The sequence below is a fragment of the Choristoneura fumiferana genome, chromosome 9, assembly GCF_025370935.1.
Source record: "Choristoneura fumiferana chromosome 9, NRCan_CFum_1, whole genome shotgun sequence".
Lineage (NCBI taxonomy): Eukaryota > Metazoa > Arthropoda > Insecta > Lepidoptera > Tortricidae > Choristoneura > Choristoneura fumiferana.
In genome coordinates this window covers 5,903,311-5,924,466 of record NC_133480.1, presented here as the reverse complement: position 1 = coordinate 5,924,466, position 21,156 = coordinate 5,903,311, and the positions used below count along the sequence as shown (strand labels likewise).

Here is a 21,156-nt window from a genome sequence, read left to right as displayed (position 1 = left end):
CACCCTGAATCAGCGGAACTCGGGTTTTATAGGTCGGTACGAATTAATTTGAAAGTAAATTACGTACGAGTACGTAGGGTTCATTTTTAAATTCCATAATTTTCATCATCTGTCTAAAACAACGTCAGTCTGTATTTGTATTTCCATCCTATCCTCCGAAAAATCAATCAAACACGAAAAAAGAATCGCAGAAAGTAAAATGTATGTAACCCCAAATTTAACGCGAGCGAAGCCGCGGGCAAAAGCTATCTTACATAATTATGTCAAAAGGGTAAAATGTTTGTTTGTTTGTTTTTTACTCTTATTGTACAAAAAGGAAAAACAAAAGGTTACATAAATAAAAGAAAAGTGTTAAGTACAGAGGCGGACTTATCCCTGCAGGGATCTCTGCCAGTCAGCCTTTGAAATGTACCTATATACTAAGTATAATTCTAAACATACGAGTATGTTCCGGTTGGTTGCAATATCAACATTCCTATGTCGTAACAATGGCGATGTTTTCTTGCAAAATATTTTTAAACTGATCTAACATTCACATCTATTAACCTTCACAAAAACTTCGCAATCATTAAAATAAGCAAATAGAGCTTTTTAATCGAGTCTTAGAACTAGAGTACCGTCGCACCTCCATGTGCATGTTCACAAACATTCTTAAGGCTATCCCACTAATATTATAAATGCAAAAGTTCTAAGTCTGTTTGTTTGTTACTTCGTTCACGTGTAAACCGCTGTACCGATTTCGATTAAATTCGGTATGCTTACACATAGTTTGAGTCCCGGGGAAGGACATATGTTAGTTTTTATTACGGAAAATTGCATAGGTAGTTCCCGCGGGATAGCAATCACCGAATTCTACTCGGATGGAGTCACGGGTAGCTGCTAATAGTTATTTATGCAACTGTATCGTAATAGGGGTAAAGTTTTATGAAACGAAGCATAGCGTTTCATAATAGGGTCACATGAGTGTTTTAAGAGCTAATTACGTACAGTTGCATACAATATTTTATCTACATCCATATATTAAATCCTCTGTCATGTTTTCAAGAACCATTGAGAATGACCTGCATTAACGAGAACTAGGTACGAGTATGTCTGCCCCACGAGCCGCGCCCGCTGCGCGCGCGACGACCTGCAGGCTGCTGCTCGTGCGCCCGTCGCGGCGCGCCCCGGTGCTGTAATGATGTATGAAATCTCATTACGATACAGATATCTGTATCAATATGTCACCAAAATTGAACCTTGATGTAATGTCTATAAAGTTCACTCAGAAAAATTATCTATTTTGAGCTACGAGTTTTTTAAAAGTAGTGACGAGATGTCGATGCTAATAATATTTTTTTTGCGGTGGGAAATGCGTTACGCACTGTATGGACTCTCCTCCCCCTTCCTTCCTTCTAGATTGGGAAGGAAGGAAGGGGGAGGCCTATCCATTAAAAACCCACCGGTATTCCCTCACCAGCAAAGTATGCGGATGGAATGGGAGCACTAGGAAACACCACGGCATCCGCTCCGGTCTAACCCGGGTCCTCCTCTCCGTGAGGGGGCAATCGGGAGTACTCGATCCCCAACCTATTCTTGTGGGGCGTTTTGGCTAGAAGGAAATGACCGAGCCCTATTTCATGAAGAAACCAGTTTCAGGTTTAAATAAAAACCAGACAACCTAGTTTATCTCGTGTGGAAGCGTGGATGCTTTTCATAATCAATTTCGCTGAGATTTCTTTGGCAGATGTACCTACCTAATAGGATGTTAACATGACATTAGTAGCACAAAAGTTCCACATTTGATTCAGTTTCCTGCAGCTGAACAGCTGTTTATAAAAATGGAGCCATTGCCCGATTGATGTCTCTAAAATATTGCATTTCGAAATAAAACAATACGACAGCCTTTAGAACTACTATATTCTGTGTTTTAGATTCAACACGACTGAACTGCTACGAGAACCTACGGCTTTTAAATTCGACAGCAATTGACGCAACGCGAGTACTTGTGCTGAGTTACACATTAAGCATGTCTCTCGACGTCTTGTTTCGTCTGTTCCGTGATCCTAATAATAATAATCTTAACTTTAACTAATATTCATAAGTAGGAGTATTTACCTGAACAAAGTTTTACTAGTTAGATAAACATTAAGCTGTTAAGTTTTACTGATAAGTAGGTATGTTAAATAATTAATTTAGTTGTAAGTACAAGATAGATATAAGTATCAGTAGCAAGAATCATCATCATCAGTTCAGTTGTTTAGTATGGGCAGTTACAATCTTCCTATGCGAGCGCCAAAAAAACATGCTAGTTTGATTTAATTTTGCTAATGTTTACGATCCATCTGACCGGTTGTTGCAAAACCATCCGGTTTTTAATGGTCATGGACATAATCTTGTATTTTGTATGCAACAGCGGGCCGTGGTTATTTACTCGTGTCCTGAATGTAAGTTACTCAAATCAGAGAGGCCCAAGTTCACATCCTTGAGGAAAAATACATTTTAGACTGATGTCATGAGCTGTAAGCTACCATGGTCTATTTATTCGGAACAATCACCTGCATTAATATCTGCCACAGCGGAGCGCGCAAAAATATCTAACACGTCTTACCGGCGCTAGAGTCGTATCAGATATTTATGCACGCTTCGTCTGTCACATATTTGGTGCTGGTGACTGTACTAATGGTGAATATGACGGAAGACTTCGTGTTTATTAGAACTTTGGCACGCGTTTTAATGAAACTGACCAAATACGAGTCGCGCATCAACTTTTGTTTTTCAAAAGAGGGCAATTACTTAGAGCAATGTATAATTTGGGGACGTGTGTATCTTTAAGTCTTTCCACATCTCATTTTTTTTTAACGCGCCGTCGACGTTCGTTCGTCGAATGTTCGAGGTGTGGTGTTCCATCGCTTTAGGGAAACAAGGATAAAAACCCTAAATATTTATCTTTTTTTGATCGTAAATAAATTGTATTACTTTTTTTGTTAATTAAGTGTTTTGCGAATTGAAATTTGGTACGGAACTGTAGTTTAAATGAAAACGCAGTTAGCAAAAGCTTGTAGTAAAAATGACATTTTTAACAAAAAACTTTTATTACGGTTAAATTGTGTAAGTAATTTATTAATAAGTAAACAAATATACTCCTGGCATAATAATTATAATTATGGACTACGAATCTTGCTGGGGTCGTAACTTTGAACTTGTGTTTATAATTTAAGGTAGACTTCCGAGTAGAGCGGCTCCGGCGTCACTAACGCAGCGACAGTAACGCGGCGACAGAGCGATAGTATTACGTTCGAACGCAGCGTCACTGTCGCCGGGACACTGACGCTGACAGTGACGCTGCGTTCGAACGACGTTTCCGTACTGCATAATACTATCGCTCTATCGCCGCGTTACTGTCGCTGCGTTAGTGACGCCGAAGCCGCTCTACTCGGAAGTCTACCTCTAATAATGCACAGACTTGCCGACCTAAATACTACATTGTACGTAAATAAGTTGTGGCTGCCGGTTTCTTCAGGACCAAGGTTTTCTGTAGTGGTGACCATATCTCATGCTCAAAGTTTCGTACCTAGGTAAAAAAAACTTTAGTCCGTAAGACCCGGGCCAGACGGAGCGTTTTACGGGGTGTATTGTAGCTCTAGTACCTCGGGAACGCGCGAGTGTTTACGCGCGGCTACCTTCGCGCGCAAAATGCTCCGTCTGGACCAGAGGCCGTATTGCCTAACGATTCTGGCGCTCGCGATCGCAATCAAATGACAGTTTTTGCATGCGAAATCTGTCATTTGATTGCGATCGCGAGCGTCAGAAACGTTAGGCAATACGCCTCCTTGTCTTAGTATTATTATTTTTTTGTGGAAGTTAAAAGATTATGTTACAGATTCCAGTTGCCAATTACAACTAGGTACAGGACGTTACCTAATAATCGAATCTGTCATCAAACTCTACAGTCCACATAAAAATTCTACATTTCAAATAACAATTGTGACCACGAAAATGAGACGGTTGAAACGCTCGAATGACCATTTATTGAGCCAACATTCACATTTATTTCCAGAATGTTTCTGTTCGTGTCGCTGGTGCTGACAGCAGTAGTGGCCTCCTGGGTGGCCTGGCGGGTCAAGAACAGGGCCATGCTGCGGAAGTCCCGGGACATCCCTGGCCCACCCACGGTGCCCGGGCTCGGCAATGCCTTGAGTTTCATGGGCCCACCTGAACGTATGTATCTTCAATGTTACTTTTATTTCCTATATGTTCAACCGACTTCAAAAAAGGAAGAGGTTATTAATTCGGTTGTATTTTTGTATGTTACCTCAGAACTCCGTCATTTATGAACCGATTTGAATTATTTTTTTCGTTTTTATAGGAATGCTTTCAATTAGGTCCCATAAGTATCAAATCCGGATCTGATGATTGGATCCTAAGGAAATCGAGGGAACTCTTCAAATATTGTAGGAACGGCTATGGTTATTTCGATATATTTAGGAGTAACTCGTGCATTTGCTCTTGAAAATCATCATTTGGTGAAGTGGAACTGATGATGAAGACCAAATTTGACCAAATGAGCAACTACTCAATAACAAGTACTTCACGGGTTGAATTTCAATTACTTTAACGCAGTTGCAAAACAATTTAAGCTCATCGTAATTCATATGGTGAAATGGAACGGGTGATTAAGCACCAGGACTTCTCAATAATGAACGTCTCTGCATCGGAAAAAGCAATTTTTCGTAAAAGTTGAAGAGCAGTTCACATTAAACTATTGTATTTTAGATGGTTTTTTTGTAGTCGGTTCTAATGCGTGAAAAAAAAATTATCACAAAAAATAGAACCGACTACAAAAAACCATAAAAATAATTTTCTACCAGTCTGAAGTCGGTGCCTCTACCTCATCTACGCACTTTATATTGGGCTTCAATCACTCGATAACGACTTAACAGCTTTGACGACAATGATCTGCATTATGCTGAGTGGGGCCCACTTTTTACTATTCGATGTTATTTCTTTATTCTTTCCCTCTAATGTATTTTTGTGTATCGAATATGTGTAAATAAATTTTTCTCTCTCTCTCTCACACACACATTAAATTCAAAAGCTAAAAATACGCTAACAGCCAAAGCACGAAGATACCCAAATGACAGCAGTTGATATAATCTAACCAGCTTAGAAAAGTAAAAAAAAGCAACCTTGTCATGACAAAGTTCAATATCTCAAAAACGGCTGAACTGATTTTGACCAAACATAGCTAAGAACCATCGCTAGAAAATTTGCTTTTACGTAAAGAAACTGCATCGAATTCGGTCCATACGTTTGAGAACTGCCATGTATCAGACAGACAAACAGTCTACTGTGGCATCAAATTTATAACACCCTTCTTTTTGGATCGGGGGTCAATAGAAAAAGACGAGCGAATGGATATTGGCCACATTTAGCAGTGTTTTTTAGCAGTTTATTTAGCAGATGGTTGTAAACCACCGTTTCAACAGGGGTGACCTGGCTTGTTGCCATACTTGCAAGTTGCAGACTCTAGTTGTAAACCAAATTACAACATGACCTTCAACGTCCTTGGCAGACGGGCGCGTTTCGCTACTGAGGACCTAATCCGAAATTCGAAAATCGAAATTTGTATAGTACCGTCCCTTTTAATCTCGTACTCCTATTAAATAGTATAAGCGTCAGAGAGATGGAACGATACGAACTTCGATTTTCGTATTTGGGAGTAGGTTAGCGTCGCTGATTCGCTAGCGTGAAGCCGAAACACAGCCGAACGATTATTTGAACGTTTCGACCGCCTCATTTTTACCCCCGACGCAAAAAGAGGGGTGTTATAAGTTTGACCGCTATATGTGTATCTGTGTGTGTGTCTGTTTGTATATCTGTGGCACCGTAGCTCTTAAGCGGGTGGACCGGTTTGAATGCGGTTTTTTTTTATTTTAAAGCAGATTTTCTAGCGATGGTTCTAAACATGTTTCATCAAAATTAGTTCAGCCGTTTTCGAGATATTGAACTTTTAACCTAACCTAACCTAACCTACCCAACGAAAAGTTTGAAAACTCCCGACATTGTCACTTCAAAGTTCGATATCTCAAAAACAGCTTAACCGATTTTGATAAAACATGTCTAAGAACCATTGCTAAAAAACCTGTTATCAAATAAAAAAAACCGCATCCAAATCGGTCCACCCGTTTAAGAGCTACGGTGTCACACACAGACGCACATAGCGGTCAAACTTATAACCCCCCTTCTTTTTGAGCCGGGGGTTAATGAGACGCTTTCAACCGTCGCTCGAATAATCCAGCCGTGGTATTAAATTCTAAAACAAGTTTTGGAACTGTTGGCCAAGGTCACCTTTGTTGAGACTTTGGTTTACAATCGTCTAGAACGCGCTTTATTCTTCGTTACGTTGTCTCAAATAATAAATTGTTTAACACCCACAATCCGGAATTATCAAACCCGTAAACCTTTATTAGAGCCTTGGTTTACAAGCAACTAGTCTTTATCACTTTGTCTTGTAACATAATAACCGTGTAAAATAGCCTTGATTTCACTAGGAAAAACTTCTACCAGGAAAAATCATGTAGGGCACGCTGTATCCGACATAACTCAGTAATTGTCGTTAACATTTTATTGGTTTAGTACCTGGGCGACCGAGCTGCGCTCGAGCTAAACGGGTTCCGTCGATAACACGCGTATCTCAGAAATAAGACCAATCGATTGTTCGCCCCTGAAAACCTCGACTTAGCTAATTTTATCAAAATTATTAGAACAGTTTACGAGATTCCCAAAATATTATAATGATACGGTATTTGACAACTCCTGAATTTGCCATGTCTTATATTATTGTGAAAATATAAACATACAGACAGTGTTTAGCGAAGAGAAAACTTAAATCGGTTGAAAATTTGATCTATAATGTTTTTTTATCTATATTTATACCTGTCTATTTCTCAAACGCTTTTCTCTAATGAAGCAAGTATGGCACTAATGCAAGTATATCTTTCTCTGTCTAATCTTGAATTTCGAACCTTTATAAGTAACTTTATTATTTGTAAAGGTAGCTTAAAAATTGTTCCTCTATTCGTTATCAGGTATTGTGAAGTTTCAATTTATAAAACATAATAATATAAAAAATACGCAAATACCGTATTAAGTCCTGTGTATGACTTTAAAAAAAATATTATTATGAAGGCCCTTAATGCCTCAGCCATGCGAAATAGGAGCTCTGCTTCTAGAGCTCCGACAACTTTTTCTTACTCGTTTACTTTTCAATGTATGTAAAATGCACGTTATTCTATATGCCATCATACTATTTATTTATATATGGTTCCAAAAAATTTATAGTTTTCTGTTATGCATTTCATTTACATACAGTCAAAGAAACTGATTCACGAACCAGGGTGAAGCATTTATGCTACCTGCTTATGTCATGATGACATCCCGTACATCTGCCAAAGAAAAGGTTCCACCCTGGTAGGTACGTGATTCAGTTTCCTTGACTCTACAAAGTGAAAATTAGCGGCATTGTTGTTATGCAAATAATACGGTATTTGACAACTCCTTAATTTGCCATATCTTAATATTATTTTGAAAATATATATATACAGATAGTGTTTAGCGAAGAGAAAATTTTAATTGGTTGAAAATTCGATTTATAGTGATTTTTTGAAAAATCTGTATACCTGTCTCTTTCTCAAACGCTTTTCTCTATGCAGCAAGTATGGCGGTACTGGCGTGTGACGTCACATGCCAGTATGTCTTTCTCTGTCTAATCTTGAATTTCAAACCATTATAACTTTGTTATTTGTAAAGGTAGCTGAAAAATTGTTTCTCTATTCGATAACAGGCATTGTGAATTTTTAATTTATAAAACATATACAAAATAGTCAAATACCGTATTACACACCCGCTTCAAATATTTACTATAAAATGTCTAAGTACTCTTGCACCACAACAATCTACTTATAGAAAATTGATTTCATCACCTTGTCCATATAAGTAATCGTAGTAAGAACATATCGTTCTCTGCTTGTCTAGTAAGTACAATAATTATTGTTTAATTTGTAGTATTGACTATGCGTACTTCCGATGGCAATGAATGCAATATGGTACCATCGCGCTGCTGATGATGAAGCCGGAAGCTAGGCACCGGAACTCCAAGACAAAACATCCTAACCTTCCTTGGGCTTGTTAGAATCGTCTTAGGGTATATGCTATGACCAAGAATGGTATCCAATCTAATGAAATGATTGAGAGGTCAGACAAGTTGACCATTAAAGCGTGTTTTTAAATAGTTTCACTATGTTTATTGACATTTTTTTAAGCCGTTTATTTATCTACTCATAAGACAAGTTATAAAAACAAGTAAACACGTTAAGAAATAACACTAAAAATTGACCAAGTGCCTGTTGGACTCTAAGGTTCCGAGTAAAGGGTAAAAGTAAAACCGTGTAAGATTGTTGTAAGATTGTGTCGGACGATTCCCCATTCGCCCCTAGACGTCAAATTGATTGCCGTATTGTCAAATCGCTTTTCTCAAAAATAATAAAAATCCGAGAGATCATGCGCAAGAAAATAAAGACTGTATCGTAAAGTATAAATACAAGTACACTTTTTGACAAAACATGTCTAAGAACCATCGCTAGAAAACCTGCTATAAAATAAAAAAACCGCATTCAAATCGGTCCACCCGTTTAAGAACTACGGTGCCACAGACAGACAGACACACACACAGGCACACATAGCGGTCAAACTTATAACACCCGTCTTTTTGCGTCGGGGGTTAAAAACAAAAAAAAAACGTTATTACTATTCTAGGGTTCGAAGTCGGTTCCTCGTGCACCGTAGTCCACGCGTAGATCTACGCCGTGGGTGTCGAAATAAAACATCGATTTCGAGTGAAATGAGTTTGTAAAGAAAAAAACATTTTTTTTGTGATATAGCAACAAATTAGCGATTTTCGGTTTTTTTTCCTTACTGTGCTGTAAGAGCTTTCTTCTTGCCACATATCATGATTCTAGGACTACGGGAAGTACCCTATAAGTTTTCATTCCACACTGCGATATGTACGAAAAATAAGGCCGTATCTTTTGATTGCGTTAATGTAGAAGCTTTACTTATTATATCACACCTTCAAGGGGCCGCAGGTATAAGTATTAGGTGTTAGTTTCAACTTGATACCTCCACTCGTTCCCGAGAAAAAGGTCCTGACAGCCAGATGGACAGACGGACAGACAAAGTGAGCCTATATGGGTTCCGTATTTCCTTTTTTAGGTACGGAACCCTTAAAAGATGAAGATTTATAGCCAATGAAAATTCAGCCCGATGTCGGCCGCACTCCCAAACTTTGACGCGTTTTATCTATGTAATTTTTTGTGTGATTGACAAAAGAAAAAAATGTGTGTCGAATAATTTCTGATAATCTAACTGAAAACGGCCTAACTAGAATATTTTTTTCACTTCTCATGCTCGTAAAGTTGGTATTTATGCTGGATCTAGGCGACATAAAATTACTTTTTATGCTCTAGTGCATAAAGTAAAATCTTCGTCTAAGACCAAGAAATCTGGTGCCAACAGCCACGAACAAAAATTTTTATTTATATTTAATTAATATCAACCTAAAAACCAATAAATTCAATCAAAATAAATGAATATAACGAAACATTTATAATTACATAGCAATACATAAAAATAAACGGTACCTCGTAAGGGAACAATTATTATTGGTTTTTTGGAGTCTTTTTGTATTTTTTATTTCAACTCCAAATTTGTTGTTTTTGTTATTTGTTCTTCTTTGTTGTTGTTGTTTTTGTTTGTTGTGTTTTTGTTATTTGTTTCTTTGTTTTGTTGTTTGTTGTGTGTTTGTTTGTTTTTGTTGCGTGTCTAGATTCCTGTCCAGCGGTGGTGTAGGGGTTATAGCACGCAGCACGGTTTGCTGAGGACCTGGGTTCGATTCCCAGCGCTGGTCTCTTTTCTGGTTTTTCTGTGCATCCATGTCTCAGTTTGTATTTTCGATATGGAACAATTATTGTTTCCACTGTTGCTATTTAATTTCCTCTCAATCGGAGTAAAAAGTAGTGTAAAACTCGAGCATTAAAAACATTTTCCCTCGACGTGTCTATTCAGGAGGATTTCGAGGATATATGAACGTTTCGAGTCTCGGGTAAAATGGCTCGTTTTATGCTCGTTTCTACCATTCCATACCATTTCATTCCATTCCATTTCGTATCTACTATTTTTGAGCCAGAAAAATACTCAATTATCATGTTTGTAATATTATACCGTTCTCATCACACCAGGTATATCAGACGTGATTGGCGAAATGAGACAGCAATATGGGGACGTGTTTCGGTTTTGGCTCGGCCCTGACTTAAACGTCATCGTCAGTGATCCTGAAGAAGCCAAGGTAAGGAAAATCAGTAGTATAACAGAACACTATAGCAGCTTAACCTTTTTTGACAGCAAGGCGTTATTGAATGAAAACTTCTGTTGTAACTGTTGTAGCGTAATAGTACAGCGTACAATTTGATGCCCTAACTTTTTCATACTAGTTGCATAGAAAAGTGGATAAGTATAGGTTACTCATACTCTTACTCGTAGTATAAAAAAGTGAATAAGTACAGTCACCAGCATTAAGATGTGACCATCGACGGCCTGCAAAAATATCTGATCATTGGTGGAAGGCATATATATATGACGATCTAACACGGTATAAGTATGTGATGATTTGTGGCCGGTATAAATATAGTTTTTTGGTAACGGCATAAGTATCTGACACCGGGCTGCTTAAAAATATCTGATATTGAACACCTAGGTTTAGCTGTATTTCCGTTACTATAATGCAATGAAATAAAGTCAAACGTTTATGCTGATAGTGGATTACATAATTTTGATTTTGTGCAATATCAGATATTTTTAAGCAGCCCGATGTCAGATACTTATGCTGTTACCAAAAAACTATATTTATACCGGCCACAAATCATCACATACTTATACCGTGTTAGATCGTCATATATATATGCCTTTCAACAGTGATGACATGTTTTTGCAGTGCTGTCCATAGTCATATATTTATGCTGGTGACTGTACATAAGTTAAGGAACCGACCGTATTTACAAGATATTTTATGTGCCGGTGCTGGAAAAAGTCCGAAAGAGCGCTTTTCAAAATTTCTGATGGATCATAAGTCATAACGGAAGTCCAGCGTCGGCTGCAAGGTCGACATCATGTGACAATTTGCTTCTGTTCCCGTTTATCGCTTTTTTTAAACCTTATATTGTCACGAATAAATGTTTTACTTTCTCATAAATAATATATTATGTATGTTCCTATATTACCAAGGCGTCAAAAATATGTATCATATCTATGCACCTCTATGCCACTAAACATGAGGTTGGTGTTTATATACACTCGTATTTGACTCCGGCTGTATAGATATTTACGCCCTCGACTGAACATGCGTTATATTTTTATCCGACTGCCGGAAGGAGGCTTATGTTGTTAATTGTGTCTCAATCCTTGACCAGTTTTTATGCTTCGTGCCTTTGTTCAATATATTTAAAATTTTCAGAGTCTTCTTTCAAATAATAAAACCAGTACAAAGGGGCCACAGTACAAGTACATGACCGACTATTGTGGACAAGGCATCCTCAGTGGTTCAGGTTAGTTAGTTAATTTCGTGAAACACAATTAATGATAACGAATATGTATCTATTTAATTATATTAAGGATTAATTCTTTTTTGTATGCATAGTCCAATTAGTTTTAAAATTGTTTTCAATTTTGAAACTGTTGGCTAAATATGCAAGCTTTTAAAGCGTCACTTCATAAACAATAAAAGAAAAGTAAAACCGTGCAACAATTCTTTTTTCTACTTATTTGAATTATGAGCAGATGGCCTGCCCATTAGTCGAGCGTACGTTTTTCAATAGTAATATTGTAATTCTGAACAAAACATTGTTTTTTAAGTAGAGTGTTTAACGCGAGAATAAACAACCATAATGCCACTCAAACTATAGCCACCCTCGTCGTGTAATAATGGCTTGTTTTAGTCCCTCGTTGAACAATCTTATTATTATTTTATTAAGTATTTATAATTAGCGCCAGCTGACGCGGTTTGCACGGAGCGGGTGGACGCCTGATAAAAAATAATGACCTGCACTGTATAGATATAGACGTTGATTTGCATGCTAATTACGGCGTCAGCCAATCCATCATTCCGGTCAGAATGACGAGAGAATTATCGTGTTACCCTCTTGGACTGACGGGCTGATGGTCTGGAGTCTGGACTGATGAAAATTAAGTATTATGCGAATGACTGAAAACCAAAACGATGGACTGAACTGCTGGGTACCAGAGATAGGGCCAACGCTAGCTGGCTCGGGTGCAAGGAGCAGGCGCACGTGACTTAACGCTGCTCATGCCTATATACTATTTTTCAATAGGTGTCCACCCGCTCCGTGCAAACCGCGTCAGCTAGCGTAAGCCCTTACGACGGTAAAGCTATCCTATAAAACCAGATCTTTAGCCATATTGCTACACTGCTTCTGTTCAAGCGCCATCTATGTGACGCTTTCATAACTAACTCGCTAGATCCTTTTACCAAAGCTAGAAAGCAAGAAGCTTTAAGACACGACCCACAGAGGACGTGATTATAAATATTTTTAGTTCTAAGTATTGTAAAGGGCGCTGCTTGACTTTATGCGCATGCGCAACGAAGTTCACCCCTTCTTTTCGCTTCATTTTCTAAACTGAAATAAATTCAGTTAACATACAAGCTGTTTGACTCCATCCCCACCTGCGAAGGCTGGAACAGCTTCAAAGTGAATACTGTTGTACGCAGGCCCGGTATGGCGCAAGCGCAGGAAGGTGGTTATCCCGAACTACGGCCGACGAGCGGTGCAGAGCTACGAGGTGGTCTTCAACCAGGAAGCCGACGTGACTGTGGAGAGGCTGAAGAAAATTCCGGAGGGAAAGACCTTTGACATTTACGACGACATCGTGAGAGGCACCACTTATACTGTTTGTCGTGAGTTACGCCTTTTACTAGACTACAAGTAGACAAAGGGTCTGTTTCACCACCCATTGATTAATTTTATTTGACGGATAAATGTGATGACATCTCCGTCTATTCGAACAAAACAAACAGAGACGGCATCACATTTATTCGTCCAATAAATATAATCAATGGATGGTAAAAAAAGGGGTAAAACATCAGAATACTACTAAAATCACAAACATATTTAATTTATAACATAAATTATAATTAAAGCCTTCGCAAGTTCTAAAGCTGTAAGTTCTTATTTTATTCTTCCGAAACCTATCAGCTAGCCATTTAGAAGAAACTAGCCAGCGAACGTAGTGCTCTTCCGTGACCGTTTTAGTAGGTACTTAATAATACATAATTCGTATATGAGAACTAGTCAAGTCAGACTAGGCTACTTATCTAGGCTTCAATATATTATTCTAAGTCTGACCATTGAACTTGGCACCCATTTAGATCTCACTTCTTTTGTCGTTGAAGTCAACAACCAAGTCTTACGAGTATAATCATAATATTGAACTTGGCTCTCATTTCACATTTGTGTTTTTGATGAGATTGTTTCTTTCCTCAATGGCAGTCTCTAATTGAATAATTTTGTTTTGTATCAGAAACACTAATGGGGTTAACAAGAGAACAAACGTTAAAATTACCTTACTTGGAAGCTGTCATCACTGAATCCCATGAGTAAGTACGACAACAAGTTCGTTATTTCACCTTAAGACAAGTGATTCAGTACAGTCACCAGCACCAATATCTGACACAACGGGGGCGCCAAAGTTCTCATACTCTTCGCTAGTCATACTGTAACGTTTGTCCGAATCATCGTTTGTCATAATTTTTTTCCCACTAAAACCTTAATTTTGTCAAAAGTGGTTAAATGTTCATCCTATAGACAAGTATAGGTTAGGTTGGGTTTGTCTTATAACAATTCTGAACAATTATTTATTATTGGATTCAGAGAAAAAGAGTTATAACAAACGATCGTTCTGACAAACATTACATTCGGGCTTTCAACAAGTTTGCGAACCGATATGGACCCCTGACTCAACAAAGCGTGCGTTAATATCTGATACGACTCTATTTCTAGGGCCAGTAGGACGTGTCAGATATTTTTGCACGCTCCGCTGCGGCAGATATTAATGCAGGTGACTGTACAGTCAAGGAAACAGAATCACGTGCAAGGCTAAAACCTTTTCACAGTGCTGTCTAGGGTGGATGGGGGTGACGCGGGGCGGCTGCCCGTGGCGCCAGGTACTACAGGGCACCGGGCGCGCCATTTTTTTTGAAAAGAATATTTATTCGCAAAGGCAAAAATATATCATAACAAAATAAAATGAAAGAAATAGATAAAACTATTTCAGTTCAACTTAACCACTTAATTTTTATACCTATTTTTATCGATCTAAAGAGAAGCTAGACTCATAGTAATCACTTTTATAGACTTATCTCGTAGGAGTGAGTTGAGTATAAGTATTATATGTCGAACAAAACCGGTTTGTTGTGTTATCTGAAAAGTCATGACTCGCTCGGTTAAACCATGATTTTATCACTACCATGGTTTGTTCTTTACTCATTCACTTTTTGTTCAAATTCCAGCCAGTACTTGATCGTTTTCAAGAGGATGACGAAGTGGTACCTCCAGATTGACCTATTATATTACTTGACAAAGCTCTATCATCAGCAACAAGTATTTATCAAGAAGATGCTTGACTTAGGAGACTCAATTGTTCGGCTCCGGCTAAAAATTCTTGAAACTATGACCGATGAAAAAAAAAGAGAGCTTCTGGACTCAAAAAGTGACGAAAAAAGCAACACAGAACTCAGCGTCGTGGACAGATTGGTTCTGTCCAACCAAATACCGGAGTACGATGAAATTTTAAAGGAATTATTCACTGCCTTCACTTCGGTATGTATATTTTTATCTACCTACTCAATTTATGTACACGGAAAAAAGGATGTCTTAGATTAAGGCAACATACCCTTGGTCAAGATAATAATATTTTGTACATAGCCGGACGCCATATTGTATTGGATGAAGACAAATATTGTCGTGGGTAAAAATCTTACTTAAAGAAAATAATTACTTGGATTTAAACAATATTCTTGGTCAAAGAAATCCTTTTTTTCCGTGTACATGTAGCCGAAATGTAGATCTTAGATGTTAGAAGATCTTAATATTTAAGAGCTCGAATAATTTCAATGAAGTTTGAAACACTGAGAAAACTTCTGTTGCTCACGAAATAATCATTCAAATCAGCCCATCGTTAGAGACATTATCTACTTATCTATCGAAATTAAACTGACAGACAGACGCAGCACCGGTCAAAGTCATAAGTAAGGGCGAGTCAGAAAATGTTTTCGCTGTCAGCCTAATTTCTGGCCGGCGTTCTGTTATTTAATGGCCATACTTCCGCATCAACCTATTCTGTTTTATGCTTTCAGAGTCAGGAAGCTACTGCCAAAATAACGTCCTATTTACTACAGATGATGGCGTATCATCCAGAATGCCAGGTAAGCCGAGGTTATTATAAAAACATACAGTTTAAATTACTTTCAAAATTATGTAAAGCTCGTATAAACACTTTTCTAATGCAAGACGCGAGAGAATAAACAGATGAACTGATAAAGGACCATTGATTTGAATGTGTCCAATGAGATCACTGGTTCCTGATCTTTTTTGGAATTAACCCCCGAAAATCGTAGTAAATTGTTAATTTAGGTACTTATTTCCTATTAAAAACCCTGCAGTGCGTTTTTTCCGTTGTATGTACTGCAGCAAAACTAAAGGCCCAAGAGCACTTAAGGTGCCCGTAGACCCTAGTCAGGCTGTACAAATTAAACAACGTACAATTTAGATTTCAATATATTATTTATTAAATTTTAAACTGCACAATAAAGGGAAAAAATCACAAACACAATATATTTTTTTATAAAAAACCAAACCAAATGTTATATATAAAAATCACAGCCAAGGAGCACGTGTTGCGAGGCGGAACGGTAAAAAAACTGATATGAACAGTGGAAAAGAAATTGAGCACTGGTCAAACAGCACAAACACCAAAACTGATCACTGGAGACTATTATAATAAAAAATTCACTTCAATAGAGATGTATGCTCCGCACTCAGCAACAAATGTTCAAGGAATGAATCCGAAACAAAAACGCCGAAAGAACTATCAAAACACAGAATTTAAATTTCAAAATTCAAACCAAAAATCAACTACATAGCATTAGAACATTAACAGCCAGCTCAAAACCGGCTAGTGAAAACGCCTGGATAACGACCGAAAAGTATGCAAGAAGCTACACTAATGCAGCGTTGTAATGCTGCAGTACCCAATATGTCCGATGGCATCTTGTTCCTTCTCCTCACAAAACACGATTTTGCCCGTTGAGAGTAGGTATTTACTCCTGGACCCGGTTCTCGAGCGTTGGTTAGCGAAGATTATAAGCACCTTATTTATGGCACCTCAAATCACTCTATTACCATAATAACCAATTCTGATGGAAAGCTAGCCCTAAAATTATGTTGAGTCCTTTCATTCCCTTCATAACACAGCTCTTCTTTGTTTAACAGGAAAAACTTTACGCAGAAATACAAGACGTCCTTGACGCCAACGAGAAAGATGTAACGGACGAACATATCAAACAGATGACGTATCTGGATATGGTATTCAAAGAAGTGATCCGACTCTTCCCCATTGGAGTGATGCTGCAAAGAACGCTCACTGAAGACATCAAGCTACGTAAGTGAACAATAGTTATTATTGTATTGCATTGAATTATTCTTCTTCTAGTGCCCCATCAGTCCTGAGGAAGGTTGGCCGTCAGTATCTGTTCTCTTCTCTATTTGTAACTCTTCGAAGGAGATGCCTGTCCACTCCAGTTGGTATCAACAGGTAATAATCATGTGAAAAGTGAAGGAAAAGAGACGCTCTGCGCGAAGGGCGACATCGTGACTGCAGAACACATGGAAGTGAACAGGCATCGGGGGTACAAGGGAGTACAAGAAACTGACGGCCAAGATAACAATGAAAAAAGTGGAAAGATATTCGCTGCTGTAGTTCTGCAGCTACCGTTCCTTCCTAAGCACCTAATTGAGATACTTCAACTTGCGCCTTAAAGTTGTGCACCTAATCTGACTCGTTCTTGATATTTTGGAGATTGCTGTAGCTAATTTAAAACAATTTATCTGATTACGACTTATCAAATATCAGCAGTTCCCTCTAGCTAGCTTTATATCGTCTGTGTGCCACACCTGGGCCCAATTTCATAACAAATGACAAACTAATAGTAAGTATTAACAACTGTAATTTGTTATGCTAATTGGGCCCTGGTATAATTCTCTTCCTAAAAGATGCAGCTTAACATGGGAATTCGTTGTTTTATCACAGTCTCTTGAAATAATTAGGTATTCATAAGTATTACTTTTGTTTGTTGATCTTTGATGAGCCAGTCAGTAACATCGGTCTTAACAGGAAACGTGACCCTGCCAGCAGGCTGCTCGCTTGTCATCCCAATATTCCACATGCAGCGTGACAAGAGGTATTGGGAGAATCCGAACGCATTTAACCCAGAGCGGTTTGAACCTTGTAAACCGATTCCAGAGGCCTATTTACCATTTAGTCACGGACCAATGGATTGTTTAGGTAAGAAAGAGTTTTATTAAATGATATTGTAACGGATAACTCACGTCTTAAATCGAGTTTAGCTCGACATTTAAGACGTGAGTTATCCGTTACAATATCATTTAATATGAGTGAGTCTCACGGTAGTTTCATGTTCAAGAAAGAGTTTTACCAGAAAACTAGCCTTTGTCATCCTTAAATCCACCCGTTGAATCAAAATTCCGTTACTAAATTCCCTTGGAAATCATGAAAAACGTTCATTAACTTTTTATGAAGAACACGAGCCAATTTTCATGTTTTAAATTTAGTGATTTAAATTTCGGGAAATCCTTTTATACTTAGTGCTCCCCTACGCCCCCCAAGGAACCTAATTGCTAAATTTCAGTTTTCGACGACTAGTAAAACGAAAAATCCATCCCGTTGAACTGAATATAAATCCCGTTTTTTCCTTATCCCGTGGGAACTTCCAAAAATCCTTTAAAAAATGTTTTATTATTATAGTCACCTACTTCTATGCCAAATTTGAAGAGTCTAGTAATTATTGTTCATAGGATTTCGTTGAACTGAATTTAAAAATCCAGCTTTTTCCTTATCCCGTGGGAATTGCCAGAAATCCTGAAATTATACCTAGTCAGCCATCAGACGCGTGATTTTGACAAAATTAGACATTAATGACTCTACCTACAATGTTTTAATTAATGTAATACCTACTTGTGTATCAAATTTGAAGTCTAGATATTATAGTTACTGAGATAGGGTCACTCGGAATCGAATATATTAATCCTGATTTTTCCCGTTCCCGTGGGAATTTACAAAAATCCTTCCTTAGTGGACCTACATGTATTGTATAAGGTATCTATGTGTAAAATTTCAAGTCTCTAGGTCCAGTGGTTTGGGCTGTGCGTTGATATATCAACACTCAGTCAGTCAGGACTTTGAATTTTATATATATAGATCTCGCTGATTTCTTTGGCAGATGTAAGGGATGTCAACATGACACTAGTAGGCACAAAGGTTCCACCCTGGTAGGTACGTGATTCAGTTTCCTTGACTATACATAGGTTACACGTTTTATATTCGTCTCTACAAAGAGGGTAGAGACACGTTAAACATTACTTTGCTTCTCCACTACTAATTTGTAAGCCGCCACAAAGTGTAGACATCAATCGAACCTTTGGATTAACATCTTCATCTTTTTTCAGGAAGGTACTTCGGCACGAAACTGGTGAAGACCGTCAGTGTAAAGATCCTGCGTGAGTTCAGACTGACGTCTCCAGAGAGATATGAAGACATGAGGCTTGTGATGGCCGTTTCAGTCGCCTCCGTCAACGGTTACCCAGTCCAGCTGCACCCAAGAAATGTAATACAAAATTGATTATCATGGGTTACGTTTACAGGCAATAGTACATGTTGAGTTGAGTGAAACCTCAAACAGAACAGTAGCACGGAGTCAACTTTTTGCCGGGAAACCAGAAGAGTGAATAGATGCGTGATTTATTTAGCTGTGTAAGACCTCACTGTGTACGTACAGTGTATTATAAGTTATAACCAATGTGACTGTTTGTACTTACTAATGTGACTGTTTACCAATGTGACTGTTCGATTCTTTCTGAATAAAAAAAATAAAAGAATAACCTTTGAAATAAGTACTTGTTATTATTGGCGGCCAGTTAAAAAAAAACGAGTTTTTACTTGGTACGTCTCTGATTCCTAGTGTTGTACCTACTAAATTTTAGTTTTTGGATGCTGATGAAATACTTAATAAATACTTAGTATTAAATTAAATACTTAGTATTAGTTACGGCCACCCCTGCCAAAGGGTCCGGGCTGAAAACCAGCGCTGGTAACTAAAGCCAGCATTTGCTGAGACCGGCACCCATTGTCAAGGTGTAGACCTATTTTGTACCTAATTATAATATGCGTATTTTGTATCCACTTGTTTATACTTTGGCAATAAAGAGTTTTATTATTATTAATATTATTATTAAGTCAAAGTTTAGGTTAAAATACCTTTATTCAATTTACAGTCCGAGTAAGATGAACGTTTACACGAGGCCGCTTTATTTTATTTATGTGATTTATATTATAAATATTATTATTGTTAGCTTTATATAATTGGTATTTTATATTAAACTTTACATAGTTCTGTTATAAATATTTAAATATTAGTTAATATTAACATATTGGTTAATTTTCTAAGCCATTTTTATTAAAAATAGTTGTGTTGGTTTCTTGTGATCGGTCGAGGGATGACACTTATCGACGACCAATCACAAGCAAGTAAAATGGCGGGAAAGAGATTTGACAGACGGCCTACGATGGTATGCTGGAACATTCGTTTTTCAGCATGAGGGCTAGTCAATGAGGGCTATCATTTTTTGTCTCACTAGATGGCGCATTGTTGCGTGAGGTTTTTAAGTTAAGTATGGCTTTCAAAGTCTGTTATTACGGGCGTGAAAACAAAGTTTAGATTAAAATCATATTTAATACACCATAAAACCGTACCATAAAAATACCGAGCATGCCACGGTGTTGCATAGTCCCCGTTTTGTTCGGAAAAAAGGGAGGACAAAGGTTTCCGAAAGACAAAACTGTCTCAAAACGCAGACATTCATTGCCCTGGAACGCATATTTGCCATAATTAATTTCAGATATTGCAAAATATTCACAAAATTATTCTAATTATAAATAAACCCGCGTAGCTCACCCAAAAACTATGAGATTTGACATTTCGGAGACCTCACGCTACACTAGCGCCTCTAGTGGCGAATTCATACGCGATAGCCCTCATTAATTTCGGAGTACTAAGTTGTACTGTTGTAACTTTTAAACAATAAAACTGTTTTCCAATACTGCTGAGTGTTTCTGCATTCAAACTCCTTACTTCTGAGTGTTGAACCAGTAAGGTTCACAGTTCAATACGGGACTTATCAGCACGCTAGTAATATTTAGCAGATTTATAATATTAGTGATGCCGTCTCCGTCTATTCGAACAAAACAAACAGAGACGGCATCACATTTATCCGTCAGTTAAAATTATTCAATGGATGGTGAAACAGCCCCTTAGTGTCAGGTATGCGGCATTTGCATTGCAGTGTCATTGAATTTATCGACAATATGCCAGTCTTGCCTTGAAGCAGATATTGTAAACCTTTTTCTGAAATAATTATAAGAATAAGAATAAGAATTTTATTTGTTTTCTCCACCACCAAGTACAATGAAATAGAATAGTAGTATTATGAAGAGAACATAGAAAAAAAATAGAGATAATTAAGAGGTGAAGAGGTGAAGGTTTGATTGTGGTCTCAAGTGACTTTTTATTTATTTATTATTAAAAATTAAATATTGTATTATATTTTTCTTGAATTTTTATTTACTTATACTTTATTTTACCTACCCACTTTAAAGTACGTACGAAATTCGATTATTCGAAAATACTAGCTACTATTAGCGGGACGGCAAGAGTAAGAACTTACGATGCTTTACGGGGGCGGGAGGGGGGTTTTA

The 21,156-nt window shown here is 37.7% G+C and overlaps 1 protein-coding gene across 1 annotated transcript in view; it reads left to right on the top strand.

The window, feature by feature from the left end:
• Positions 1-20,501, top strand: part of LOC141431060 (cytochrome P450 4C1-like) — a 23,093-nt gene extending 2,592 nt beyond the window's left edge. The window contains exons 2-11 of the mRNA XM_074092034.1: positions 4,040-4,200; positions 10,278-10,384; positions 11,549-11,639; positions 12,821-13,006; positions 13,630-13,705; positions 14,618-14,927; positions 15,464-15,532; positions 16,599-16,767; positions 17,500-17,670; positions 18,852-20,501. Coding sequence (XP_073948135.1) covers positions 4,041-4,200; positions 10,278-10,384; positions 11,549-11,639; positions 12,821-13,006; positions 13,630-13,705; positions 14,618-14,927; positions 15,464-15,532; positions 16,599-16,767; positions 17,500-17,670; positions 18,852-19,024 — 1,512 coding nt within the window. The 5' untranslated portion in view covers position 4,040 and the 3' untranslated portion in view covers positions 19,025-20,501. The remainder of the gene's footprint in view (positions 1-4,039; positions 4,201-10,277; positions 10,385-11,548; positions 11,640-12,820; positions 13,007-13,629; positions 13,706-14,617; positions 14,928-15,463; positions 15,533-16,598; positions 16,768-17,499; positions 17,671-18,851) is intronic.
• The last annotated feature ends 655 nt before the right edge of the window (positions 20,502-21,156 follow it).